The sequence below is a fragment of the Folsomia candida genome, unplaced genomic scaffold, assembly GCF_002217175.1.
Source record: "Folsomia candida strain VU population unplaced genomic scaffold, ASM221717v1 Fcan01_Sc066, whole genome shotgun sequence".
NCBI classification, from domain to species: Eukaryota; Metazoa; Arthropoda; class Collembola; order Entomobryomorpha; family Isotomidae; genus Folsomia; species Folsomia candida.
The window spans coordinates 217,403-243,252 of record NW_019091258.1 but is presented as its reverse complement, the minus strand read 5'-3'; the positions used below and the strand labels follow the sequence as shown (position 1 = coordinate 243,252).

Below are 25,850 nucleotides of genomic sequence, written 5' to 3'. Positions count from 1 at the left end.
TTGACTTGGGAGGGCATGTTGCTAAAATATAATTTAATAAATATACATAATTATGAAGTTCATTGTCCGGACTAACATAATGTCTACACTCCAAATCATCCATGGGAAAAGTTGTAGTTGGACAACCAGTTTGAGGTGTCAGCTAATTTCCGGTGGAAGTATATCATTTCTCTCATTCCTACTTTTTAGCTCTGTAATGTACAAACCGTGCACAACAATTCGTCACAACTAAAACACGGTTTAAATCCCCATCAAGCGCCAGACCAATAAACTTGGGGCTGTTATATAATTACATTACATTAGAATGGAACCACAAGTTAATAAATAAATTAAAGAGTCATGCGATCAGTTTTCATATGGTGCAGTGGTACCGGTGTTGCTACTACATTTCACTCACTCTGTCTGCGATAAGCAATTATCAATCCTCACCTGATAAAGATAACCGGACAGAATGCGTAAATATTTACCAATATGTGTGTCATAATTTAGTATTATACACGTGATTAAGAAGTTAGTTTCCACAACGTATTTAAAAGTGGCATGTGAGTTAAAGATATCACGGAATTGGTGGTCTAATAATTCTGAGCTGAGGTTTATGCAGTTTGAATAAAATCAGTGTGAACCATGGACTCTGATCATCCCGAATCCTTCACAGACATTCCACTTTCTAAAGATTCTTCGACAAACTCGTTACCAAAAAGTGGGGCGGATGAGACTTCACCAGCAGCAAAAACAGTTGAGACGACTTCAAATTCCTCACATCGTGAGCAGGGCGAAAAAGACGCGAGTGACAACGACACGATTGTGAGTGATTCGGAGGACAAAGCGGTAGCAAAAAGATATCTCGAATCCCAAGATCAGCAGAGGCAGCATCCTTCATTCGTTCTTGGGGGTTCGGACAGCGACTCGACGTCCGTAACTTCGGTGGATGTAGAGCGTTGGAAACGTGGAAATCCTCAAAACACGGACCTTCCAACGATACCGAGTGCATCAAATGAAAATTTGAATAATACGAATGGAACCAATAGTAAAAATGGGGGACGAGAATGTTTGCCACAAGGAAAACCTGGCTACATGGGGGGCTCCTCGGGCTCGAGGTTGGTTTTCTACTTTAGTATTGGATAAGTACGGAAGCAATTAATAGTTTTATGCCAATTTTAAGGTCACAGCTGGACCGAAGTCCGTCCCTGGAACTGGAAAGTAGACTAAGCGATAAGAGCAACCATTTCAATCACAGTCCGGCCGCCAGTTATACAGAGATTCGACTCTTCGCCACGGATGATGAGCATTCCGTCCCACTTACAAAGCGACAATGGGTCACGTTCGCAGTGTTCGGATTTGTCGAAATTTTTTCTGCAATGGTTATCTCACTCCAAGCTCCGTTCTATCCGTTGGAGGTTGTTAATTATGTAGATACTCGCATGATTTATCTATGTACACATTTTATATGCTTCTGGATTTCATTCTTTTCAGGCAGAAAAGAAAGGAGCTACCGCAACAGAATTCGGTCTCGTTTTTGGCATATTTGAACTTGTCGTTTTTATAATATCTCCAATTTATGGATCAAAGGTATGTAAATATATTTGCTGAATGATTTCAAAACTTAAACTGTGTCGTGTGTGTCTAGATTAATGCAATAGGACCAAAACTTGTCTTCAATTTGGGTATATTTGTGACATCACTCTCCGCAATTGGATTTGGGTACGTTTTAATACCACATTTACCATGAAGAAACCGAGTAATTTCATTTTCAATTTTGTCAACTACTTCATCAGATTTTTGGACAAAGTCGACGATCGAACGCTATTTGTTGGGTTGTCAATAGGCATCCGGGTAATAGAAGCGTTGGGGGAAGCTGCCTTTATTACGGCGTCGTTCATTATCATACTGCGCGAATGTGGGGGCAATTTGGGTGTAGCCACGACTTTTGTAAGGATACGAACTTTGCTCAAGTTAAATGTTAAGTTAATTGAGATGATAACAATTATTTTAAATTTAACAGGCAGCGATGGAGTCATTTTACGGTCTTGGATTAATAATTGGTCCACTAGCCGGAGGGTTTTTATACCAGGTGGATAACTAAATCCAATTACTTCACGTCAACACTGGTGAACGATTTCATGTTTTTTTGTAGATTGGGGGTTACACGCTTCCTTTCGTTTCGGTGGGGGGACTCCTACTGCTTGCCGCATTGTTCACGACTTTCGCCCTCCCCGGCACCAAGAACCAGAGGGAATTGTCGTCGACATCGTCATCGCGGTCGTCAACACCCCGCTTGGAAAATAGGGAGCGAATGGCCTCCGTTTCTTCCGGAGGTTTCCAAATGTTTTCTCTTTTCACGGTCCCTGCCATCGCTCTGGCCGCGTTCAGCATATTTTCCGCATCAGCGAGCATAAGTTATCTGAACGCCACGCTGGAACCCTTCATCCGAATAGTATGTTGTTAATTTATGAGAAATGTAGTTAAAACTTGGTTGTTAATATGTCCACATTTCAGAACAACTTATCACCATCACCGCTTGCGACGGGTGCAATTTTCATCGTAAACGGTGGCGTGTACGCCATATCATCGCCAATTTGGGGGTGGATTTGTGACCGTGCCCCGAATCGTTTAAAACTCGTGAGCATTTTAGGATGCCTCTTAATGTTTGTTGGATTCGGATTAATTGGACCGATTCCATATGTTCCACTTCAACCGTGAGTGTGAAATTGTAGATAAGTTGTTTAAGATTAATTGACATGTGGAGTCATTTTCTAGGTCCCTGTGGGGCGTAATTGTGGGTCAAGCCATTCAGGGCGTCGGACTTGGGGCAGTCCTTGTCTCAGCGTTTATTCAGTCGTTGCAAGAAGCCATGTAATGTTTATTCTGTGAATTTTCTTAAAAAATGAACGTTGAAGTTTGATTTATAAAAATAATAGCAAGACTGGTCTTCCCGACGATATACAAACGTACAGTTTAGTCTCTGGTGTGTGGACTTCAATGTTTGCGTTGGGCGCATTTACCGGTGCGACGTGTTCTGGACTGCTGTATGACATTGTTGGCTTCAGAATGGGAACGTTTTCTATTTTGGGGTTGCAATTATTCGTGGTAATTCTTTAATCTATTTAATAGAAAATAAGCGAGAAAAATTGTGGCTCTCATTTAATTCTTTGCAGGCCATCCTAGTCTTCCTTTCGACATGCTCCATCAACGAGTGGAATGAAGACGAAGACGAAAATTCTCCGCTTTTGTCCTCTCAACAGTATAATCGTCAACAATCAACGTCAAAATTGGTTGCATCCTTATCTAGTGGGAGACCTGGTAACAATTCGCCTGTTCCAGGAACTAGCAAATCCGCTCAAAGAAGACACAATGGAACTTACAATGATAACGTTGGACCAAGTTATGGCGCCGTTTAGACAAGGACTTGAAATACTTTTCGTAACTTTCTTTATTTTTGGCAAGCATCAAGAGCTTTTTTCGAACTAGGTACAAACGACGAATGTGCAACTGCATGGAATCTAGTCTAAATATAAGAAGACGAGTATACACAAGTAAATAGCATAGTATACATAGATAAAATTGTACAGAGTTTTTGTTGATTTTTTTAAATAGACACGCATATAAATGACAAAGTTGATATCATTTTTGCTAATAACATCGAGTAATAATAATTATCATGATAATTTGTGCAAAAATCTTGATGTGAGTCAGAGAAACAGACGATTTGATTTAGAATCAAAAAATTTGGCTTCCTTTTGCATGGAGGGAAGACGCGTCGCCGTTGTCGGATTGATTGACAATAAATTTCGTATACATACAAAAATATAAAATCAAAATTGAGAATTTTTCATGATTGTGTAAGTTCGATTGAAAGAAGTGCAAAAAATTCGGGACGAATTATTTGCAAAACTTGATAATAATAATTGATTGTTCAAAAAATAAATTAGTGATAAGTGATTATCAAGATATCACTTTTGTTACAGACTTTTCACAACCTAAAATATTATTAATAACATAATAATTAGTTCAATAGTTAAACGATTCGAGTGCAATATATGCAAATATCAGTCACACAATTATATATTATTAGAACAATGGGTAATACGGATTATCTAAAAAAAACAATCACGGTGTCACGATTCATAGAATGACATCAAAATGTTGAACTATACAACTTTGAGTAGCGGAGAAGCTTCTTCGCCAGCTTCGGGTTTGACGATTTGGTAGCTGACCAGATACTCGGGATACGCCTGAAAGAAGAAAAAAAAATTGTAATAAAAATATTTCTTTCGGAAATGAAAAGCAGGATAAATATTATTTTATGTATTTTACAACTAAAATGTGGAAATTAAAATAAAAGGTGCCACAAATTAAAAATTGTACAGCACCTGCTCGACATTCCCAAAACTTAATTAATATTCCCCTAGCTAAATTAGTCACTGAATCCAGTATCGAATTAAACTGGATCAGCGTGCCATCGGGGATGACAGAAAAAATGCTGATAGAAAAAAGAACTCACCTGTTCCCCTCGATAAACGACATATTCAGGATACGTCAAACCACCAGCGGAAGGTTTGGTGTGCCCCAAACCTAGAATCAATAAAACATTTCAAGCCGGTGTGTGCTCCCAGCAGTCCACTTTCTCAGTCATTGCAAACAGTAAATAGTAAATTGTAATAGTCAATTCAAGTCAACCTAATTAAATATTAAATATGGCTCCCGTCCAAAGTAAACCTGTCACCACACCCTTTCTTCCGATAACCCCAAGACCTATTGGACACAGGTCAAGAATTGTGAAAAATGTGACTTGTCCTACTTGTGGTGCACTATGTGCTAATGTGGATGCTTTCTATAATCACAATAGCAGAAATCACAATGGGACTGAGAAAAAGTGAGTTTGGCTAATTTGTATACCTGCAATAAACTTGCTTTCACTATTCTGCAATAAGCAAACCCTCGTCATCTATGCACACGGCACTATAAATATTAGTAATTAATCTGATCTTTTTAAACAGACGGATATCAAGGGCCGAGAAGGAAAGGGAAAGCAGAAGACTACGTAGGTCGAAAAAAGAGTTCTCTGGTTTGATCAAAGTTTCCAAAGTCGTCCCTATATTTGAAGGACCTCTGAACCAGCCCGGGTTTGTCAACAGCGTTGAGGAGAATATGAGGGGTGTGATAAGGACAGAACGAGAAGCAGTCAACACTGATTATTGGGGAAATGTCATCCTCGTCCTCCCCCATGAAGCCAAAACGATCGGACTGGGACGATTTTTGAAGAAATATGAGAAAACGCCGGGGATGATGGGATTTATCTATGTGGGGAGCTGTCGTAATCCTGGGGGTTGTAATAGTCACCAAGAGACTAACCATGACGGGAACAGCATCTCCTCCCCAGGCAAAATGTTAATGGAATCGGATAAGGAAGGAAATCCCGTCTAGTGTGGGTTTCTCTTTGTAAGTTTTATACTTGTTTCTAACCATGTTTCACAAATAATCAATTGTGATTAATGTCATACAGGAATTTCTGATGAAGAAAGGTCCAGGTGGGACTGGAGAATCAAAAGTTCTCCGATGGGAGTCGGTTTTCACAGTAAGAACCCTGCTGTTATTATTATGCAATTCAAACTAACTAAACTGGGTGTTTTAGTACTTGGCAAAAGCAAACAACGGAACAGTGCTATCCACCACCAGAATGAACTGGACCTATCTCAACGTGAAGACCGAAGTAACGCAGGGGGTCAAGAGTGGCCTCGAGGAAGGTCAAATCAACGACGGGTTAAGGTTGGGGTGGATGCGTCGGAACATTGTCGGTGAAAGGAAGGAGTACCACGACGGATTTCTCATCACCTTCCCCGTCAAGGAATTCCGTCCCTTCGTGACCAAATTGAGGGAGAGTAAGAAAGGGGCGGGTGTGGTAGCTTCGACGAAGAGGAAGGTCATGGGTGACGTTGAGACCCGGTGAAGGAGAAGAATAATAATAAATAAAGTTTTTTATTTAACTAATGGTGTTTTTTTATATCCGTTAATAAATGCACATGATGTATAATAAACAATTCACAAATATTTCTTACCTGTCTCTAACGGACGCCCAACGACGGAATGGTGTCCAGGAGGAGCATGGGCCATTTTCATGGCGGAGAATTGCAGGAATGATTTTCCTAGCACCACACGACACAGGAGGAGTTGGCGATGACAAGTGTAGCACGATCTATCTTTGTGGGCCGGACAGCCGGTGCCACCCCCGATCCCGTGGACATATTGATTGCTTTTGGAGGAGTGCTCCGCAAAATAGATCCCAGCTCCGAACATGCCTTTACATAAATGACATTGAAACAATGGTCAGAAAAAGACTCGAAATTTAACGCAACAGGTTCATAATAATAACGCACCTCCAATATACGCATGTCGTTCATCGAATCCTTTGTGTACAATTGCCGGGATGAAGGGGCTCCCGTGGAATAACATTCGTTCATTGGAACCCTCTCTTCCGTTGTCCTCTGCAATTTCATTCCTTCGGTGAATGTAGCGTTCCCACAATCTTGGGTTTCTTACTTTTTGAATCTGGAATGGAATGAAAGAAATTTATAAAATCTGTACATAAAAATATCCAAACTCGTGTCGTGAACATCTTAAGGTTTTTCAGTATGCATACTGAAGCTCCTGCTCGTGTCACTAGTATTACATTTAATATTCCCCTAGCTAAATTAGTCACTGAATCTGGCATAGAAAACCGAATAGACCAGCGTGCCATCGGGGATTGAGAATGATGTAGTATTTATAAGTTATAATACGCACCTTGATAATGTTGTACTTTGTAAAAATTCCTCCAGCCTGCCCGTTATCTCGGTGTGATCGGATCGTTCCTTGCATTTCATCCTCCACGGCCAAGTATTCGCGATCATCTCTCGGCAATTCGATCAGCATCGTGCCTCCTCCCATGCTAGCCCGGATCTTGTCCACGCCTTTTAGCAGAAGGTGGCGATGTCCGTAAGCAACGACACCGATTCCCTTCAAATCTTCGTGCGTCATTTCAGCCAGTATTTCCAAACTGATTTGTTCCCTTTCAAATGTGTCCTTGAGATGATCCAGTGTTAGAGATGCTAAAAGGTTGACGACAGCTTTCATCTTTTCCTTCTTCAGTTCTGCTTCTGCCGCAATTACTGCTGCGGAAATGAAGGATGATGATGATGCTGACGAACCCCCTGGTTCTGCTTCCCCGTCACCCCCACCGGACGAGAGGAGAGATCGGATTGGAATTAAGAATGGATTTCCAGAGGGCTGCAGAATTTTAGAGTTAGTTAAACTTCATTTACTCTTTTAAAATCTCTAATAAATTCAGCCATTACCATTATCACAGTTTCATTAGCGACTGGGATTTCAGTCTCGGCAATGTTTGAGGAGGAGGACGTGCTTCCATTGGGACTGGTGGCTGTCGCTATTGAAGCGGTAGAGTTATTGGCGACGGGATAGTGAATGATGGATGGCGACTTGACACCTCCGCCTCCAGGAATTTTCAGAGTGACGGGGAGCTCCTTGGATGTGGTCATAGCGTCGTTTAAGAGGGAACGGACATCTTCGGCGACAGCGAGATCGATTGGAGTATGACCTTCTTGATTTTTTGAAAATGGGTCAGCACCGTGAGCAAGAAGTAAAGCACAAAGATGGGTTCCTAAAAATTTATGAGATGTTGATTAATGGAGCTCTTTATGGTACGAAACAATTCTGAAAATCTTACGAGATTTCTGGGCGGATTCATGCAGCGGGGTAAATAACCATTTATCGGTTGCTGTCAGAAAGTAAGTTTCCACAAATTATATATATTTACAAAATTATGTATTTAGAATAGTATCATTTGCATACCATTAACATGCCCGTTGTACTTTATTAATAGTGCCGCAATGTCCAAGTGACCGTAGGAGGATCTGTTAAAAATAGTAAAAGATTATAGACTTTATCCAGGATATTTTAATATAAATTAGTAATTGATGAACTTACGCATTATGTAAACTAATCAGTCCTCCTGTAATTATGAGAGCATAAAACGATTAAATAAATGGTTTGATTATTTTTCAATTAAAATGTGGAAATAAAAATAAAAGGTGCCACAAATTGAATATTTGTACAGCACCTGCTCGATATCCCCATAACTTTATATTCCCCTAGCTAAATTAGTCACTGAATCCAGTATTGAATTAAACGGGATCAGCGTGCCATCGGGGATCGCGTCTTAACGTTTAAATATCAATTTTAATCCCACCTCTATCAGTTCTGTTTACAATTTCAATATTCCATTGGGCAGCTTTCTCCAAGAGATACTCGGCAACTTCTAGATTGTTGTATCCTTTACGTAACACAAGAAACCAGCAATTAATTGATTAGTTAAGCTTATTCGAGGTCCAAAACTAGATCTTTATTATTAATTACCTGAGGCTAGATGCAAACACGTAGAATTTCTGCCATGTGTGTCTCGACATGTCTGAAAATAAAATTGAAATTATAAAAATCGTTATTTTATGTACGTGCGATAATCTTGCTCAGCATTTTTCATGCCAATAAAATACTTACCACATTCTCCGGAGTCAGCAATTTCTTTACTTTTGCCAAATTTCCTTTCTTTGCGGCCTCTAACAGCGCAGAATTTCCCACGAGTAGGTCAGCAATGTCTTCATCTTTACAAAGATCAATCGGCAGCATGGAATCTCGATTTTTCTTGGTCGGATCAGCACCATGCTTCAATAAAAATTTGACTATTTCGTACTTTCCTTTCGCAACGGCTTCATGCAACTGGGATAACATTTCAAGAAAATAATAACGACAAATTCCACAAAAACAACTAAAGTTTGACTGGTTTGAACAACTCACTGGTGAAAATTTCCACAAATCAACGGCGTTAACATTGGCCCCCGCAGACACGAGCAGTTCCGTGACTTCGAAATGCCCGTAGCTAGCTGCATTATGGAGCGGAACTAGATATCCCTTATCTTTGCTCGAAAAATCTGCACCTCTTTGGAGCACTGTGATAAATTAATTATGTGAACTATTAATAAATAATGTATTCAATAATATATGCAGAAGTCTTTAGTACTTACAATATTCAACAACAGCAACCCGATTGTAACCTATGTACAAAAACAGAGGTGCAAAATATAAATTAGAGCCACATCATCACTATTCCTCTACAGTTTAGCATGATTATTAAACGTACCACTGGCAAAATGTAGTGGTGTAGAGTTCCTTCCTATTCAAGAGAACAATAATTCAATTATTAACTATTGTTTGTCTGTTATGTTTACACTGAATACAAATCAGACCACCACGCCACAAATTATTGCTTATAAATAGATTTTCTAACCTACAACATCACGGCAATTTACAATGTCTGGACGTTGAGTGAGTATTTTAATGACTGCAAAAATAAATAAATACAATAAATCTTGGGTCGGGCTCTGCAGAGGTTGCCATGAGAAAATTGTATTTTAAGATGTACCATACATACGTTTAAATTTAAAACGCATATTTTATGAACTAGTGTATTTTTTATCGATAAATAAATACTTTAATATCCAGAACATATTAACTTGAGTCTGACAACTATTAATATTTTGCACCCGATAAACGCTTCCAACATTACCTGTATCGAGATCACCAGTGCGTGAAGCTTCCAATAATTGACGCTCAAGGTCGACCACGGGAGGTTCTGTGGAAATAAGAGATATTAAAATTGGTAAATATTCATATCTATGTGTCTGCAACAGTTTATGATGATGATTAGTAATTAAATTTGTATCGATTTAGAAGATATGTAAAACTATTTAATGTGTTACACAAGTGTGGATGAGATACATATTCGTATCGTACTAAAATTTGGGAAGAAACAGAAACACCCACACTGAAGCGTTCCTCCTCGAGCAGTTTGCATTTTGAATTTCAAAATTACACAAGATTTAACAAATCTATCTCGTTCAAAAGTTTAGAATGTATTGAAGAAAATCTAAAGAATTTGCGCTGCAGATATGGCGACAATATGTCACCCACCTCTCTGTTCACAGAATGCAAATATAGAATGTTGCAATTTCATCCATCATACCCTAAACTGCTCAGCTCTACGTACATGGATGGAATTCTATTTATCTTCTTGTGCAGAATTGACTTGCAAACATGTCAAGATTCTGTATGTGGTTTGGTTTGGTTTGTATTACCTTGAATAATTTTAACCAGATTTGAAGACGATAACTGGGCAGCAGTGTATCCTTGATGCGATACAATGTTAATATCAGCACCGAAACTCAAAAGGAGCTTACATCCTTGCGTGTTCTCTGATCTGGCACAGCGATGCAGTGCTGGAATGAGATAAAGAGACGATAAATTATATTAGCGTGATAGATATGACCCAAATCAGTGAATTGAATTGAATGAGAATCAATTATACAGGATTAAATGAATTAAAATGTACACATGCAAAGTGACATGCTACATATTTATCATGAAAAATGAATACTTACGAGTTTCACCGTTTCCGTCCGTTGCGTTGACCAGGGCTCCGGATTTCAAAAGAGTCTCCATCGTATCGCACATGTCTGGACGGTCCGCCACCAAATGCAGACAGTTTGATCCGTCCTTTGTTTTCCCGTTAATTTCAACACCCTTCTTGATCAGTATGTCCACCGTCTTTTTTAACTGGGTTTGCGGCCAACTAGTGAGTGCGACATGAAGTCCATTCTCTAACGTAAATGGATGCTGAAATTTGGTCAATTTAAATACATTATAATAACTGAATTATCATAAATAATTATTATAAATTAATATATTCCTACTTGAAATTGTTGCACGAGTTGATCGGAATGTTTCTTTATGCGGGAGACGTCTCCTAGTCTGGAACACTGCAGTAGCGAATGACCTCGATACTCAAAGGTCAATTTCTCTTGCAGTTGGCGTGACCCGGCTAAATCGATGGCTGATTTTCCGTGGCAATTGAGAAGTGTGGGGTCAGCTCCGTGACAAAGGAGAAGTGAACACACGTCGACGCGAGATTTTTGAGCAGCTTCGTGTAACTGAAAAGAGAGAAACGTTAAAACTGCTAAACGCATCATTTAAAAAATAGATTTTTGAGTCACTCACAGCAGAAAATTGCCACAGATCAACCGCGTTGACATTTGCACCATGACTTATAAGCAATTCACAGACTTCAAAGTGACCGTAGCTGGATGAGTTGTGAAGCGGAGTGAGCCCTCCTTTGTCCCGTGAGTGAGCATCTGCCCCCATCGAGATTAAGATTTGGACTATTTTTAAACGGTTGTAACCAGCCGCGAGATGCAAGCACGTAGATTTGCGCCCATCAGATGCAGCAATATTGCAATTCAAGGGTGTCAAGTACTGCATTAAACGTTCTTCATTTCCAGACCGGGCTGCTTCAAGAAGCTGATGTTTCATGTACTCTCCTGTGAAGACGGCTTGCGTAGAACCAGGATCCGCGACGTCATATGCCGTTTTACCCTCAGAATTTCTAATCGACGGATCGCCACCGTTTTGTAGCAAGGCGATGCACACGTCAATTTTTCCTTTAGCTGCAGCTTCCTAATTATCATAGAAATTATAAAATGTACATGTTTGTATATATTCTGCATATTTTTATTCCGTGTTCTTACATGCAGTCCAGTATAAGACCAATGATCTTTCGCATTCGGGTCCGCACCTCTTGATAAAAGTAGACGCACGACTTCAGTATGTCCGAAAGAACACGCGTTATGCAGCGGCTGTTAAAATACAAAATTTGCACACAAATGAACAATGAGTTAACACTTTCAAAAAGGAAAAACACTTTAAAGCTACGTGATACATAAATTTGCGAAATAGTAAAAATACAATAATACACACCTGCAGCCCACCCTCGTCTTGGCTATTAATTTGAGCCCCCAAATTCAAAAGATACTCCACAATGTCTTTTCTACCGTAGCCTGTAAACCAAAGAAACCACAACATTATTACCTCAATTATTATGGCATCCTTTAAAAAAAATCCCCGCAAATTATTCAACATGTTTTTCCTATTACCAGCAGCAAAATGTAACGCTGTGCTTTTCCTTCCGTTCGTATCTCTGGCCGAGACGTTACTTCGATTCGCTAACTGCTGCACTTTTGCAGCATCACCGCCCTTGCATGCCTCGAATAATTGCCTGAGTTGATCCTTCGTTGTTAACGTGCCTCCTCCTCCTCCCACGGGTCCCGAGTTACCACCAACGCCACCACCGCCACCATAATTGCTCACGACGCTACACATACTTCTCACACTTCCGGGGGAACTTTCCCTCACTTCACGCAAATGAGGGGAACACCCGTTCGGCGAGTTGAGAATGAGGGAATTCAAGCAGGACAGATTACTACAGGACGTGGAAGCGGACGTGGTCAGTGTGGAAGTCGAAGATAGTCCTCGGCCAGACGAATTGAAATCGTGTAACATACAACTGCAGCTATTCGAAGGTCCTCCCATTCCCCCGCAACATGAACAAGACGAGTTGGAGGAGGACATAATATTGTTTATATTTGAGCAGGATTGAGATTGTGACTTGACACAGCACTGAGAACAATTGCAAGAGCAGAAGGCTTGAGAACCGATTGAACTGGTGGAAGGCGAATTCGTCGTCGTGGCACCTCCTCCAGAAAGTGGGGTGCAAGGACAGGACACGCTGCCGCCGAGAGGAGTAGGCGTCGGTGTCGGAGTGGAACATCCGTCCCCAAGGAGGTGATGATGACTCGAGTTATTGGACGACATATTTGTTTTGATAATAATTGTTTTGCTTGGTTAGTTATTATATCACGAAAAAAATAAGAATTTGTAATAATATTGGTGAGAATTTTTCTGGAATTTTCCTTTAAATCAAGGACGGTTGTAATATCATTACGATTTGGAAATAAGCTGCGGCGGCATCGTCGGTTAGATTTTTATCTGTAAGTAAAAAAAGAAATGGTGGTTAATTTTCCTGATAAATTGGACTGCGCATTGAAAAATTAGTTCCTAAATTGGTCATGACTCAATTGTTAAACCACGGTACATGACCCTCATCTTTTCCTGTATTTCTATAACCTCTACTGGGCAGGAAGGAACCAGTAGTTGCTTATCGTAATAATAAAGACATGCACATACATGTGTCGTTATTCATTTTATTAATCCAATCGAAGCCAAATCGCCTATGGTCAAAAATTATTTATGATTAGTATACATACATGATGCAAATTCAATGCCAACGTAATACATATACGACAACAACAACAAATGTAGTTTTGCCAATCAGGAATAAAATGCCCATTAATAGACGACGAGGGTCACTTTCTCTGTGCGAATAACTTGTAACATTAGTAGCCAACTAACTACAAATACATGGGTTGACTAACGAACGGAATTCATGAACGAGTCGAAAGAAAATGAAATGATAATTAGCTTCAAGTTCAAGTTTTGTGAAATTACTGAACGATGATGATGAATATAATGGTTCGTTTTCGTTCGTTCCTTCGTATGAGTGGACAATTGACTGAGGATCAGTCAGTGAAGCAAGATTCTTTCCTGCATACTTAAACTTGTGTTCAATTGTTTTGTTCTTTGATATTGTGATTAATTTCTTGTTTTGTTGCAACTTGCAAATGCATGCCACCGGGTGTTCTAATCTCTCTCCTTTTGATTTGATCTCAATAATCTTGACCTGGGCTTAGCATAATTGTTGTACAAATGTCTGTCACTGACTGACTGACCAACTAAACTTCTTATGCTTTGATGATTGGCTTGTTAGTAGTAGTAAAAAATGCATAAAATGAATGATAAGTGCACAGGTTTGATCGTTTCATGGTACAAAGAATAAGACATTAACACAATTTCCAGATGTGGGTGTATAAGCAGATTTTGTTAAGTATGAGCAAGCTAAATGTGCTGTGTTACACGGCACGAAGATTTTATGATAAGTACCTAAGTATATGCTTTAACGAGGTGGAGGCAATTAAGTTAAAGGTGTTGCGCTGAGATTTTAGGAGACAATGATCGAGACTAGTTTTACAATCTGTGCTGTACTGAAGAAAAAACTTTGCATTTCTTGACCAAAAGATTTTCGACTTACCAAATATCAGATGAGCTGCTTAAAACTTATGCCACTTTTTTTTCTGTCCAGTCCAGGAGCAAAAGTTTCCAAACTGAATTAAATTTTTAATATCCATACAAAATCTGTCAGGATTACAAACTATCCTCGGCAAGAAGAAGAATCGTCTTCTTTGGTAAACTGGTTCTGTTTGATTTGGTCTCGTCTCTTCCTTTTTGGCCTTAATTGAAAGTGATTTTGTTATCACAGGACAGCAGAGTGGGGCTAAACTTGGTCAACTTTTATTCAGTTTTTGCTTCCTCTTTCCATATATGCGTCAGAGTCTCATTAGTCGGCCCCTCTTTAATTAATTGATGTGTCAGTCATTCCATCCAAATCTGTTCTGGCGTGCCGTGCCGTGCCGTTGCTGCGTGGTGTCCAATCCCGTCCAGCCAGAAGAGATGACAATGACAAAAGCTCTCCTCCTCCAAGAATTCGTCTAATACTCAAATCACAACCCTTCTCTTTTTCCTTTCCTTTGTAATAAATAACGTATGTATGAGCATTAACTTGTTTTTTCTTGTGATTCATTCATTGTCCTCCACTCTTTAAAAATACTTATATTTGTTTAATGAAGAGTCGATTTTTTTTGAGAGAGCTGCTTCACTTTTCATTCCGTGTTGTTCGTCGTACTTGTAAACCGACATTGTAAATAGAGATGAGTACTTGATGCGATTGTGACAGTTTTCAATCCAATATGGCAATAATATCGTGGTCCTCCTGCTGTAATAAAAAATTGGACATAATTATTATTTAATGAGTCTCGACAACGAACCAAACCCAGATCTAAAAAGAGATTATGCAAACCATTCTTTCTAGAGTAATGATATTAAAAAATGGTGATAACATAACGGTGACAGATTGTTGGTTCATTTTTTAACTATTTCCGGAACACGGAACTTTTTTGTGTCGATGAAATTATATGAAATGAAATATAATCAAGAAACTGCTGTGCAAATTGTAAAAAAAAAGTTCAGTTTTAATTCAGTCTTCTTGATCCCTTTTCAGCCCAGCCCTGTGTAGATTGTGCTTATGTAGATTGTCATCGAATCATTTGAAAGCAGCTCAGCGTCTTTTGCATTATCAAACAAAAGGAGATGCACCATCAACAAAACAAGACCACGAATCAGACCAGCGAACCAAATCAAAGTTCTTGACTTCCTGTTGTGGTTAGATTTATGAATATAGTGGATGATGACGAAGTTGTGACTATTTATTTAATAATGACAATGGGGTAATAAATATCAAATGCAAATTTACGAGGACCAGAATAGAATGAGAATTTTTTGCAGAGATTTTTCCAAAATTAAGCTCAATATAAATATTTCAGAGGTATTGTTAGTCATTCATCGACAAATAAAACCATAATTATAAGAACTTTTACTTGGAAAGAGTCACATTTAAGTTAAGGTTAGATTCAAGTGCATACGTTGTATTTTAATATGTAAATAGTAATAATTATTCAAAAGCAGCAAAAGTTTTTCATCTTTTTGGTCTACTGCGTTCAAAAGCTACTGTAACTTTCAAGTATTTCTGATTTTATGCAAATTATAAAATCATTAAACGATTGTAAATGTATGTAAATCCAAGACATTACTAACCACGGATGTGCTATTAAACTAAAAGTTTCTCACCATCTTTAAACCATAGCCAAATATGTAACTACTACAAATGACAGAGATCAACGAAGCGTTGAGTCGTATTTCTTGGCAAGAAATTCTTGCACAATAGGATGGATGAAGGAATCGTCCTTTTTTAGGGACTTGACTTGAAAAATAAAGAACTGAAAACCCCCTCAGAAGAAAGGTAAATACATAAGTTGAAGTTTAATTTGTGGTATTTGTACGAGTTTGGGAGAAGTGTGATAAACAAAACCATCTCGCAATTCGCAGTGTTCACGAAACAATGTGGTAGTAAGCCAAGTAAATAAAAGTATACATGAATGAAGAAGAGCTTTTAGCTTTGGTTTTTTCGAAAAAGATAACGTGCCTCGAATACAATAATAAGTACGACTTCTCTTGAGTGACTTGAAATGAAAGGGAATTTTGGTTTCACTTTATTGTCGAAGAAGCTTATTTTCTGATGCGAGTGGTGCATGCATAATAATAATGCAATGAAATGACGATATTACAATTTTATAATATTATTATTATAACAATGTGGAAGTGGCGAATGTGTAATAATAGTGTTATTTTATGATGTCACCATTGTTGTCGTGATGCTTTTGCGTGATTAGTTTTGTAATTATTTAATAAGGTTTGAATTGAATGTATGTACATGTTTTCGATTCTGGTAAAAGGAAGTGCAAAAATGTGTAAAAAAAAGAATTGCGAAATCTTTTTGTCAAAATTTTCTAAATAACGAAATAAGATAATCAATTAAGAGAAAATTTGTTAAAAGGGTGAAATTCTGTTAATTCAACATTTATGATATAGAAAAATGACTGAATATTTAGACAATTAAAACATTTGCATGATAAGTGCCATTAAATGATCCTACATATTAATCATTTTAATATGAACCAAAACCTGATCTGCCAATAATGTCCAGCCCCGTTCAACACACATATAAATGCACAAATGCACAAAACAAATGGCTGACAATTGGTACTTTGTTTGAACTAGATGATGATACATTTATGGCATCATCAAAATATCACACCATTCACCATTTATGTAGATCGACGTGGCCAGTTACGACAAGTTTGACAAATAATGAAATTACGTATTTACTCGTCAAATATGACTAATTAATGAGGGGATTTCACGTCAAAAACCTTTACAAACATACCACAGAGTGCAGAGATGATGAGATGGGAATTGATGGGATAATTGTCCTCAGTCCAGCTCCAGAATTTCCGTCCTCATTAATTAATTGCCAGTAATGATAATTAAATAATGAAACACTACATTATAAGTTTTCACATCACGACACGATGAAACGAACAATACGTGAAGAACAGTTACATTAATTTCTTTACGTATCCAGTCGAATTTCTATTCACAAGTTGTGACTTCTCCCATATGATAATTATCGATCGCAAAAATTAAGAATTAGTATGGCTCGTTCATAACCAGGATTCTGAAAATGTCAGAAATCGATAACAAAAATCAATTATATAATTCAATAACTGCATTGCAATTCATAAAAATGAGTTAGTTTAAATCAACAGAAAACTTACAATTTATTGTTAAACTTCCACGCCACCAAACAGAAATGTGTACTTTTGTGTATACTCTATTTTACTTGAGATAAAGATAAAGAGCAGTTCTAACCAAATTCACAGTGAATCTTGAACTAAACAAATTTTGACGTTTTATTTTCCCAATTTTTTGAGCATTTATTTGTTTTTAGGATAAAAAATCCACAACTTTTCTATCCATAGCCCGAAGGCTACTGACAATTCTAAGCAACCAAAATCAAACCCGTCGTCCATATTATACGATCAGAAGAAGCATAAGTACGAAGAGTCGAGAAAGGATCTTCTCGACTACAAAACTACCACCGTACTTATTTTACACATTATAACAACAACGTGGTGCTGTTATAAAGCAAACTTTAAGCACGGAGTGTATCGCCCTTTATTACACAAAATACATATACTAAACAGAACACAATGCATAACCACGTCTCAAAACAACACGAGAGATGACGATTCCCCTTAAAAAACTTGCTCTTAAAACACGTCCAATTCTTATGTGAAGATTTTCCGTCCTTTTCCTTCACAATTCGAAACTTTAGAACTTCCCCTGCACGAAGTGACGACGAGCTTCGTGAACGCAATGGTGACAAAAGTCTCACGAAATGCAAACCTGATTTTACCATTCTTCTTATGTCGCTAAACGCTATGCATTTCTGTAAGTACGGCCATCCTTTAACCATTTGTGGTGCATTTACTAAATGAAATAAAGACAGGATGGGTTTATTTTATCCAATCCGTGCCACGGGGTATTATTCGTGAGGAATAACAGCGAAAATCCTATAACTAACGGTATGCATATGCATGCAAAAAGTTGGTGGTGGTGGTTTGGTTTTGGCAAATGTGTGTATATTTTTAATGCTAAAGTTAAGAGGAGGATTTAATGTGTGGCTAAGGCGAGCTTGGGGGTGGAGTGGATTGGTTTGCTCTTATTGTTATTATTTAACTTTTAACAGCGTTGTTAACTATACAAATTTGCTCTACATAAATAAATGAATGCAGTGCAACAAAATGATGCCATCGTGCCATGAGTTTGGTTTTATGGGCTATTAGTTTACTTTACTCTTTGTTACACTTTGCATTATAACACTTTAATTTAATGAAAATTAATGGGGTAATTGCTGCAGGCAGGGTATGCAGTGAAATGATAATCATAAAAATGACACGGTTCATACCATTCTCTATGTATGTGTTTATTATGCACCGTGCATTTGTGAATATTTTTATTATTTTTTACTATGCATATACATACATTTACACGATCCAGATCTGCATTCTGCTCTAAATAGGATAAAATTAGTAACAGTAAATTAATTGAATATTACTGTGCGTGCGTGCATGATAAGATAAATCAGGGTAAATTTGTAATTGAGATTGTAATTCGTGTTGCATTCTTTTCATGGATCACAATGCATAATACGATAAAATTAGAATAATAAATTGGTTATTAAAACTTTGGAAATGATTATTATGGAATGAAGTGTAAAATCGATGTGTACATAATAAAATACAGAAGTATGAAAATACTAATTTTGTTTATAACTTAGGCAATGACTAAAAATATTCATGTAAATATATGTAGGGTGTAGTCTTGTGTGTAATTGCATTGTTTTAGTTTCTGGGATTATTAAAATAATCGGACATTATAGTTTCAAAAGTCTTTGGTTTCCTGCATTAAAAGTTGAAAATTATCCTGATCCTGAGACATGTGTTATTGTAGAGTTGAAATGTTTTTCTGTTACACGGTTTTAATACAATTCGGATTCTCTAGTGAAGACAAAGTCCTCCGTCCGTAAAGTCTAGCTTCTCCAGCACCTTGTTCATACCCCGAAAAAGGAACGTCTGGTTTGTCGCAAGTGGGGTCACCCAAGCTTGGGAAATATTGGCGATATATAGCGTAAACTACGCAGAAACCGAGGAGAGAACCAACAATAATGTCTTGATAGTGGTGGTGGTAATCATCAAAACGGCTGATTGCAACCAGAGTTGGTGCTAGCAATGTGATAAGCGTTAAGATAAAAGAGGGGGTGTGGCCACGTCCTGTACTGAAAGTTTTTAATTGAGCAGCAATGTACAGGAAGAGGAACCCGAATCCGCAAAAGCTCACTAGAAAAATTAGTTATGCACAAGATTAATGTAATTTATAACTTCAAATTCACGAAATTACAATTATTCTTATTACTTGACGAATGCCCGCTAGGAAAACTTTTTCTTCCATCAAGAACTAAGGTTGCGGCTCCGATACAGGGTCTTGTATACTCTGTTATAGTTAAGTACTCAGGCCCATAGCACCTTTCCAAATAATCAGGTCGTGGTCTTCCTTCAAAATAAATTTAAATTTAAAATGCAGGTTTAATTTACATGGATTAATAACAGAAATTCAAACGGACATCTTTCTTTAACTTACCGACGGTTACTTTAATTATATTGGTAATGATTCCATTTAACGGAAGTGCAAGTGTAGGAACTCCAATAGCACAAATGGCAAGATTGAGATCATTGTTATACGCAAAAACTACAGCTATCACAGTTAAGGTGGCAATGACAAGAATTAACTGTAACAAAACGAAACAATATTATAATAACAGCATAACTTTTTATACTTTCAAGTTTTTCCAACCACGAGGTTTAAAAACGATAAATGGAAAGTGTATGACCTAGGTGGTTATTTTGCATATATTGTTAAACCATATTTTTTACCCAAAGCAATTGAGAAGGAACAATAGACACTTTATTTGGAAATCTGTACAACCAAGCCTCTTCCGGTTGTATAACACGATGATAAGGTGATAATTCTTCGGTAATTCTGAAAAAATATAATAAATTTAAATTCAAAACGTGTAAATGTTGCACTACAACCATAAAGTTCGAGCATAATGAATTTCACTTACAGAAAAATGACGAATATAAAAATTCTGAAACAGACCTCCGACCACACCCACCGTGGGAAGTGGATACTTAGGAAAGACATGTTAAAGGGTGAAGGGTGGGTGTGGGTGTCGACTTAAAATAAAGCTGCGGTGAGCAAATGAATTGTACTTTGTTCTTTTTTTCTTAATTTTCTTCACTCTTGTCTCGCGAGTTACCTAAATGTTGAAAAAGAAACGATTAAACAATGCCAAGATTGCAAAATTAATTAATATTACAAAGGAATAAATATTATATTACTAACCAGTCTCAGAAGTGAAATTTTAAAAATTCAGCAATTGTACACAAAGTTCCAATCAGCAGCTGCAGCTTTTTTCAATCGAGATTGACGTGTAGCTCACCCGCCTTTGCATTCGTCGCATGAATTTGGAAAATGCATGCATACTTTTTTGCGTGCAAAAATTTTTTGCAAATGATAATTTTCATTCACACGATGAGCCATGCTACTTTGTTAGAAGGTACATCTCTGGTCGTGTGATTTTAATTATGATAGCTTAATTAAGTGATAGTTTTTATAACGAACATGTTCAACGATGATTTATTGAATATCTTATTATTGTAAGTAATTAAATTACAATAATGGCACCAGTATAATTTAAATGTAAATGTGTAACATTATTATATAATATTTTATAGTAGTATAAATACATACACCGGTTAATTTTCAGACAAGGATTTATGCGCCATAAAATATAAGTTACTCTCGAAAAAATTATAGCTTTTTCGTGGAAAAATAAGTGTGATACTGACGAGATGAATGGGGTAGCTTTTTCTACATACATACGCGTTAAATGTATGTAATGTATGTGTTCAATTTTCTGATTTGTCCACCACTTCAACGACTCCATCACCATCTCGAGCAGAAGGAGTATCCAATTGAAGTTTTACACACGAGCGTGAAAATTTAATACCATAATGTCCCTTCCAAAATCGATCGTCCTTTCCTTGATGGACAAATACGAGGGATCGCAATTCACTTATGTTGTCAATGTGTTCTTCTTTAAAGGGAAAAGGATGAGTCGCTGTTTGCCATTCCATTTCCGGTTTTAGTTCGTAAACTTCGGTAAATTCGTGAATGATTTCTTCCTGTCGGTCCAGAGTTCGAAGAGTCCAGGTAAAAACTCCCCCAGAGTCGAATCGAGCGGTGTACCTGTTAATTGTTGGAATGTATTAGTCAAAAATTAAAAGAACAGGTCATTTTACAAGATCCTGATGACAGTTGTCGTACATTTGACTACAGACGAGGCTGAATGGGAGACACGTCATCATCACTGGAGGCGTTAATCCCATTTCCCACAAATCAATCGAGGTCCATTTCGAGCAAGGAGAAAATGATGTGACCCACGCACTAGTACTGTTGTCGAAAAACGGATCCGGTGACAATGGGTTACATCCTTTCGGATTTGTCTCCAATTTCCAGCGATCTCCTCCATTACGATCGATTGTCCAATTGCGGAAATCGTTTCTGTCTAGAAGAAAATGAAATCATACTGTTAGTTCTGTCTAAATTACGACAATATACTAAATTTACGCTTATACGTACTATCTCCAACTCCGCTATGATTGACGACATAATTTTTGGTAAAAATGTGATGTCGAACTTGAGCATGAAACACGATCCATGCTTGCGGCATATCTTTAATGTGTTGTGGAATCATGTTCCAATCCCATTTGTTACGATCAAACCAAATCTTCCAGTATGATTTGCGTGTGATGATATCCTTCCAGTTTTTGCAAACCTTTGAATAAAATACACAAAAACAATTTAGCAATAATATTCCCATAAACAATTTTGTGTATTCCTTACCAAATTGCAACGGAGGATATCTTCCGGTCTTACGAGAGCAAGGATAAGCTCAATCACACTGTCAGGAATGACAAATCCGCCAGGAAAGAGGAATCCATTGAGGCCCATGTCGTCACCGTCGTCCTGATCGTTTTCGACGTAATAGGGCGATTTTCTACGTTTTTGAAAATCTACCCAAGTGACATCCACGTTAGGCCAATGTTCCCTCGGAATGCGGTGGTCGTCACCACCAACTGTGTCTTGAGATGTCCGTCCCCCTGATATGAAATTCCCCATCAACGCTACCAGTCTGTAAATTAGGCAAGACGTCAATTCACTATTGTCACAATCAATCATATGGAGAAGTAGATCGGTGATCGAGGTTTACATTTATTAACACAAGAACTGCAAATCTTACCAAAAATACGGAGCAACCGGCTAGTTTTCTAATCGTAAATGACGGTACGGTTTTGAATTAATAATTTTTACCAAAAAATAATACAGATCAAGAGATTATAATTGTTTATAATCCTTTCTGTTGTCTGTTTAATCTGGTTTGTATTGTGTGTACGGATGGATGACATTTATCAACCTTCAACCTTCAGTTTTCACTTCCAGTTCGTCCGGAAAATGTGAGACATGAGACTCGAGAATGAATCATTCCTATTCCTATTCTCAGGGATGGGCAATCCCAACACTTTCGATGGATTACGGATTACAGATTAATTAATTTCAAAATTATCATGGGATTACTGGATTGGGATTACGTCATTTCTGAAATAATGTGGATTACTTGTTGGATTACTGGGATAAATTGATGATGTGGATTACGGATTACGGATTACAGTAATCAGATTACGGATTATTATGTGGATTACAAAAATCTACATTTATGTATTAAGAGGTGAAGCGAAGCGAAATCCCTTAATGGAAATGTTTTGTCCGCCGGTCTGTAATTAACCACGATAACTTTATAACGATTTCGAATTTCATCATGCGGTTTTCGCCAATGGGTTTCTAATTTTTTGAAGTACGGATGAGTTTGAAAATGGGAATTGTAGGTCATAAGGTCATGGCCCCAAGGTGATGATGCCACGAATCAAAGGTGTCGAATTTTTTGTTTTGGCCGTTTTAGATATAGTTTTGGACAGGGATTACAAAAATTTTCATAGTTTTGACGTGGCATTACCGCGTGACCGTGTCGACGACGCCAACGTCGAAAATGTCGTATTTATGTTTTAATAGTTTTATACGTAGTTCTGGGCGGGGATTTTAAAAATAAAATCTAGACATAGTTTTGGCATGCCATGACCGTGTGACCGTCTCGCTCCACCCCTTTGCTACATTTCATTTGGAACAGTTCATTCTGAATAGAGTCACACTTATATTTCATGATGATGATTAGTGTAAAAAACGAACGTTGAATGATTCATCCGACAGTTGGTTTCTTAGAACAGACAAAATTATCTTATGGCAGAACTAACAAGACCTTGTGCAGGTGACGATGCTGACAGAGATGTGTTGAAGTAAATCAACCCCTACTCATTGTTCCAAAATTCTCTAAACTTTGCACTTAATCCAGACGGTAGTTTAAGCACTCAAGTTCAGCAAGTGACTCAAACTCTGGAGAAGTTGCAAGATGGAGCTGTCACCCCGTTTACAGGTGCAAAGTAATCCAACAAAGTAATCCGTAATCTGATTACATTTTCCAATCTCGAAAATTGGAGATTACGGATTACACATCATTTCCAGACCTAGTTAGGATTACGGACTACGGATTACTTTAAAATGTGAATTTTTCGTGGATTACTGGATTACGGATTACATTCAATGTAATCTGATTACTTAATCTGATTAAAGTAATCCTGGGATTGCCCATCCCTGGCTATTCTTATGACGATATTTTTCTCATGAAAACCGAACCTCGTGACAAAGCATTCAATTTGGATGGGCTGAGGGGAGGCGTATTCCTACAAACTTGTTTTATGAATTTTTATGTAATTGATTTTTTGATATGATTTTATGACTATAATTAAGACATTCATGTATTTCCTGAACTACAGGGTATGAATGATCTTCTTTAAAATGTATTACTACATATTGTGATGTGAATAAACTATTATTATTATTATTATGGGTGGGTGTGGTTCAATAAGAACACATCAGCATGATATACTTAGGAGGTCAACCCTTCACCGACAGAATCACCGATTTCGATGCCCTTTGGATATGTTGTACTATTAGGTGAGTCAAGCAAACGTGAAGAAGTATGTAATTGTCATGTCCGTCTGTCTGTCTGTCTGTCTGTCTGTCTGTCCGTCTGTCTTTCGATAGCTCTCGAACGAGTTGACCGATTGACTTGAAATTTTTACCACATGTGTATTGGACAAAGTTAGGAAACGAGTTCGAAGATGGGCCAAATCGGTCAAGTGGTTGACCGGTGGGGGTCATCGGAGTGGGTGGGGTTTGATGCACCAAAATTTCAGAATGGTCGTATAAAGCTGAAATTTGGTACAGAGGTTGCTAATGGCTCCAAATGAAATAATATGAATTGAAATTGGAAAATTATTCAACTTGAGTTGGCCGAGGGGGTGACCCATAATACCGATTTTTCAAAATCGTCCAATCGAGCTGAAATTTGGTATAGAGGCTGCTAATGGCCCCTAATGGAAGAATATGAAGTGAAATTGGTAAAATTTTCACATGCCGGGACCAGTTGGGGTGACCCATACCGATTTTCATAACTTGTCGTAAAAAGTTGAAATTCGGAACGGTGATACTTAATGGCTTCTCATGAAATTATATGAAGTCAAAGATGAACAAAAAAAGTAACCAGAGGGGCACTAAGGGTGCCCATACCGATTTCTAGGAGTTTATATATTCAGCTAAAATTTAGTGAGGAGTCAAAAAATAACTTAGATTAGAATTTAGGACGGTTGAATTTCGAAATTTTTATACGAACACACTGCTCGTGGTATTTGGTGCCAAGCAATACTACCAAGTTACGCTAGTTAATGCAAGAATTAGTGAAAAATCGTACAACATTCTGACAAACATGAGTTTACTAATCAATCCTGGTTCGGGCTAAGCAAAGCTGTACTGATAGGTTTTTATGATATTTTTACAATTTTTGCACTTTTTTGATCCCAGATAGTCGTAAATTATCTTGACCTTTTTATCACGATAAATCTTAAGTTATAAATTACATTAATCTTGTGCATAACTAATTTTTCCAGTGAGCTTTTGCGGGTTCGGGTTCCTCTTCCTGTACATTGCTGCTCAATTAAAAACTTTCAGTACAGGACGTGGCCACACCCCCTCCTTTATCGTGACCTTTGTCCCCCTAGCCTCTGCTACTCTGGTCGCAATTGTCAAAATATCATAAAAAATGGATTTTTGGCGAATTTTTTAATGCGAGCATTTTGTCATGGGATTCCTCTTCGTGGCGGGCGCAAATGGGGCCATTGAATGAAATCCTTCTTCACTTTTGCTAGACTCACCTAGGACTACAACATATCCAAAGGGCATCAAGATCGGTGATTCTGTCGGTGAAGGGTTGTCCTCTTGATTAGTGAAAGTATTAGTGAAAAACCAATGCATAATTTGAAGTGTCGTAATTGCACAAAAAATAAAAATGCTGAAAAAAGGATAAATCGAATCGACTCGATAGAATTTTCGGTTTATGTAACACGAGCATTGTGTACTTGTGTCAAATAAAATGTGCGACATTCATGTAGTTGCCTAAATAATATGCATTCTGTTCCGATCTGATTGAAATCCTGTTTAAACATGGATGGAATTACATACATTCATGAGAGTGAAAACCCAGTAAT

At 37.8% G+C, this 25,850-nt stretch overlaps 4 protein-coding genes across 5 annotated transcripts; 1 reads left to right on the top strand and 3 right to left on the bottom strand.

The window, feature by feature from the left end:
- The first annotated feature begins 225 nt into the window (after positions 1-225).
- LOC110862729 (MFS-type transporter SLC18B1) lies at positions 226-3,624 on the top strand. The gene is made up of 11 exons (XM_022111947.2): positions 226-1,097; positions 1,163-1,397; positions 1,474-1,569; positions 1,628-1,701; positions 1,776-1,929; positions 2,003-2,071; positions 2,135-2,434; positions 2,497-2,696; positions 2,758-2,853; positions 2,919-3,087; positions 3,156-3,624. The coding sequence occupies exons 1-11, from the start codon at positions 625-627 to the stop codon at positions 3,396-3,398; spliced, it is 2,109 nt and encodes a 702-aa protein (XP_021967639.1). The 5' UTR covers positions 226-624; the 3' UTR covers positions 3,399-3,624.
- On the bottom strand, positions 3,413-17,843 carry LOC110862727 (poly [ADP-ribose] polymerase tankyrase). Of its 2 annotated transcripts, XM_022111943.2 has the most exons (27): positions 17,286-17,842; positions 16,895-17,185; positions 14,087-14,827; positions 12,036-12,927; positions 11,860-11,939; positions 11,631-11,738; positions 11,104-11,559; positions 10,800-11,036; positions 10,488-10,722; positions 10,185-10,325; positions 9,617-9,682; positions 9,338-9,391; positions 9,191-9,223; positions 9,075-9,104; positions 8,848-8,999; positions 8,551-8,769; positions 8,410-8,461; positions 8,243-8,326; positions 7,981-8,005; positions 7,846-7,907; positions 7,721-7,771; positions 7,332-7,654; positions 6,781-7,263; positions 6,375-6,546; positions 6,057-6,296; positions 4,502-4,572; positions 3,413-4,232 (listed from the first exon to the last, which is right to left on the bottom strand). In XM_022111943.2, the coding sequence occupies exons 4-27, from the start codon at positions 12,751-12,753 to the stop codon at positions 4,149-4,151; spliced, it is 4,176 nt and encodes a 1,391-aa protein (XP_021967635.1). In that variant the 5' UTR covers positions 12,754-12,927; positions 14,087-14,827; positions 16,895-17,185; positions 17,286-17,842; the 3' UTR covers positions 3,413-4,148. The 2 variants fall into 2 exon arrangements, with proteins under 2 accessions (XP_021967635.1, XP_035701715.1); XM_035845822.1 differs by lacking the exon at positions 9,338-9,391 and having other exon boundaries at positions 17,286-17,843.
- Positions 17,844-18,475: 632 nt separating this feature from the next.
- LOC110862715 (phospholipid phosphatase 5) lies at positions 18,476-20,608 on the bottom strand. Its single transcript, XM_022111929.2, has 6 exons — positions 20,476-20,608; positions 20,195-20,389; positions 20,004-20,109; positions 19,711-19,858; positions 19,486-19,623; positions 18,476-19,409 (listed from the first exon to the last, which is right to left on the bottom strand). Exons 2-6 carry the CDS (start codon positions 20,272-20,274, stop codon positions 19,042-19,044), a joined length of 840 nt encoding a protein of 279 aa, XP_021967621.1. The 5' UTR covers positions 20,275-20,389; positions 20,476-20,608; the 3' UTR covers positions 18,476-19,041.
- Positions 20,609-20,739: 131 nt separating this feature from the next.
- Positions 20,740-22,653, bottom strand: LOC110862719 (F-box only protein 6). Its single transcript, XM_022111933.2, has 5 exons — positions 22,436-22,653; positions 22,039-22,327; positions 21,775-21,970; positions 21,460-21,700; positions 20,740-21,381 (listed from the first exon to the last, which is right to left on the bottom strand). Exons 2-5 carry the CDS (start codon positions 22,312-22,314, stop codon positions 21,042-21,044), a joined length of 1,053 nt encoding a protein of 350 aa, XP_021967625.1. The 5' UTR covers positions 22,315-22,327; positions 22,436-22,653; the 3' UTR covers positions 20,740-21,041.
- Positions 22,654-25,850: the final 3,197 nt, after the last annotated feature.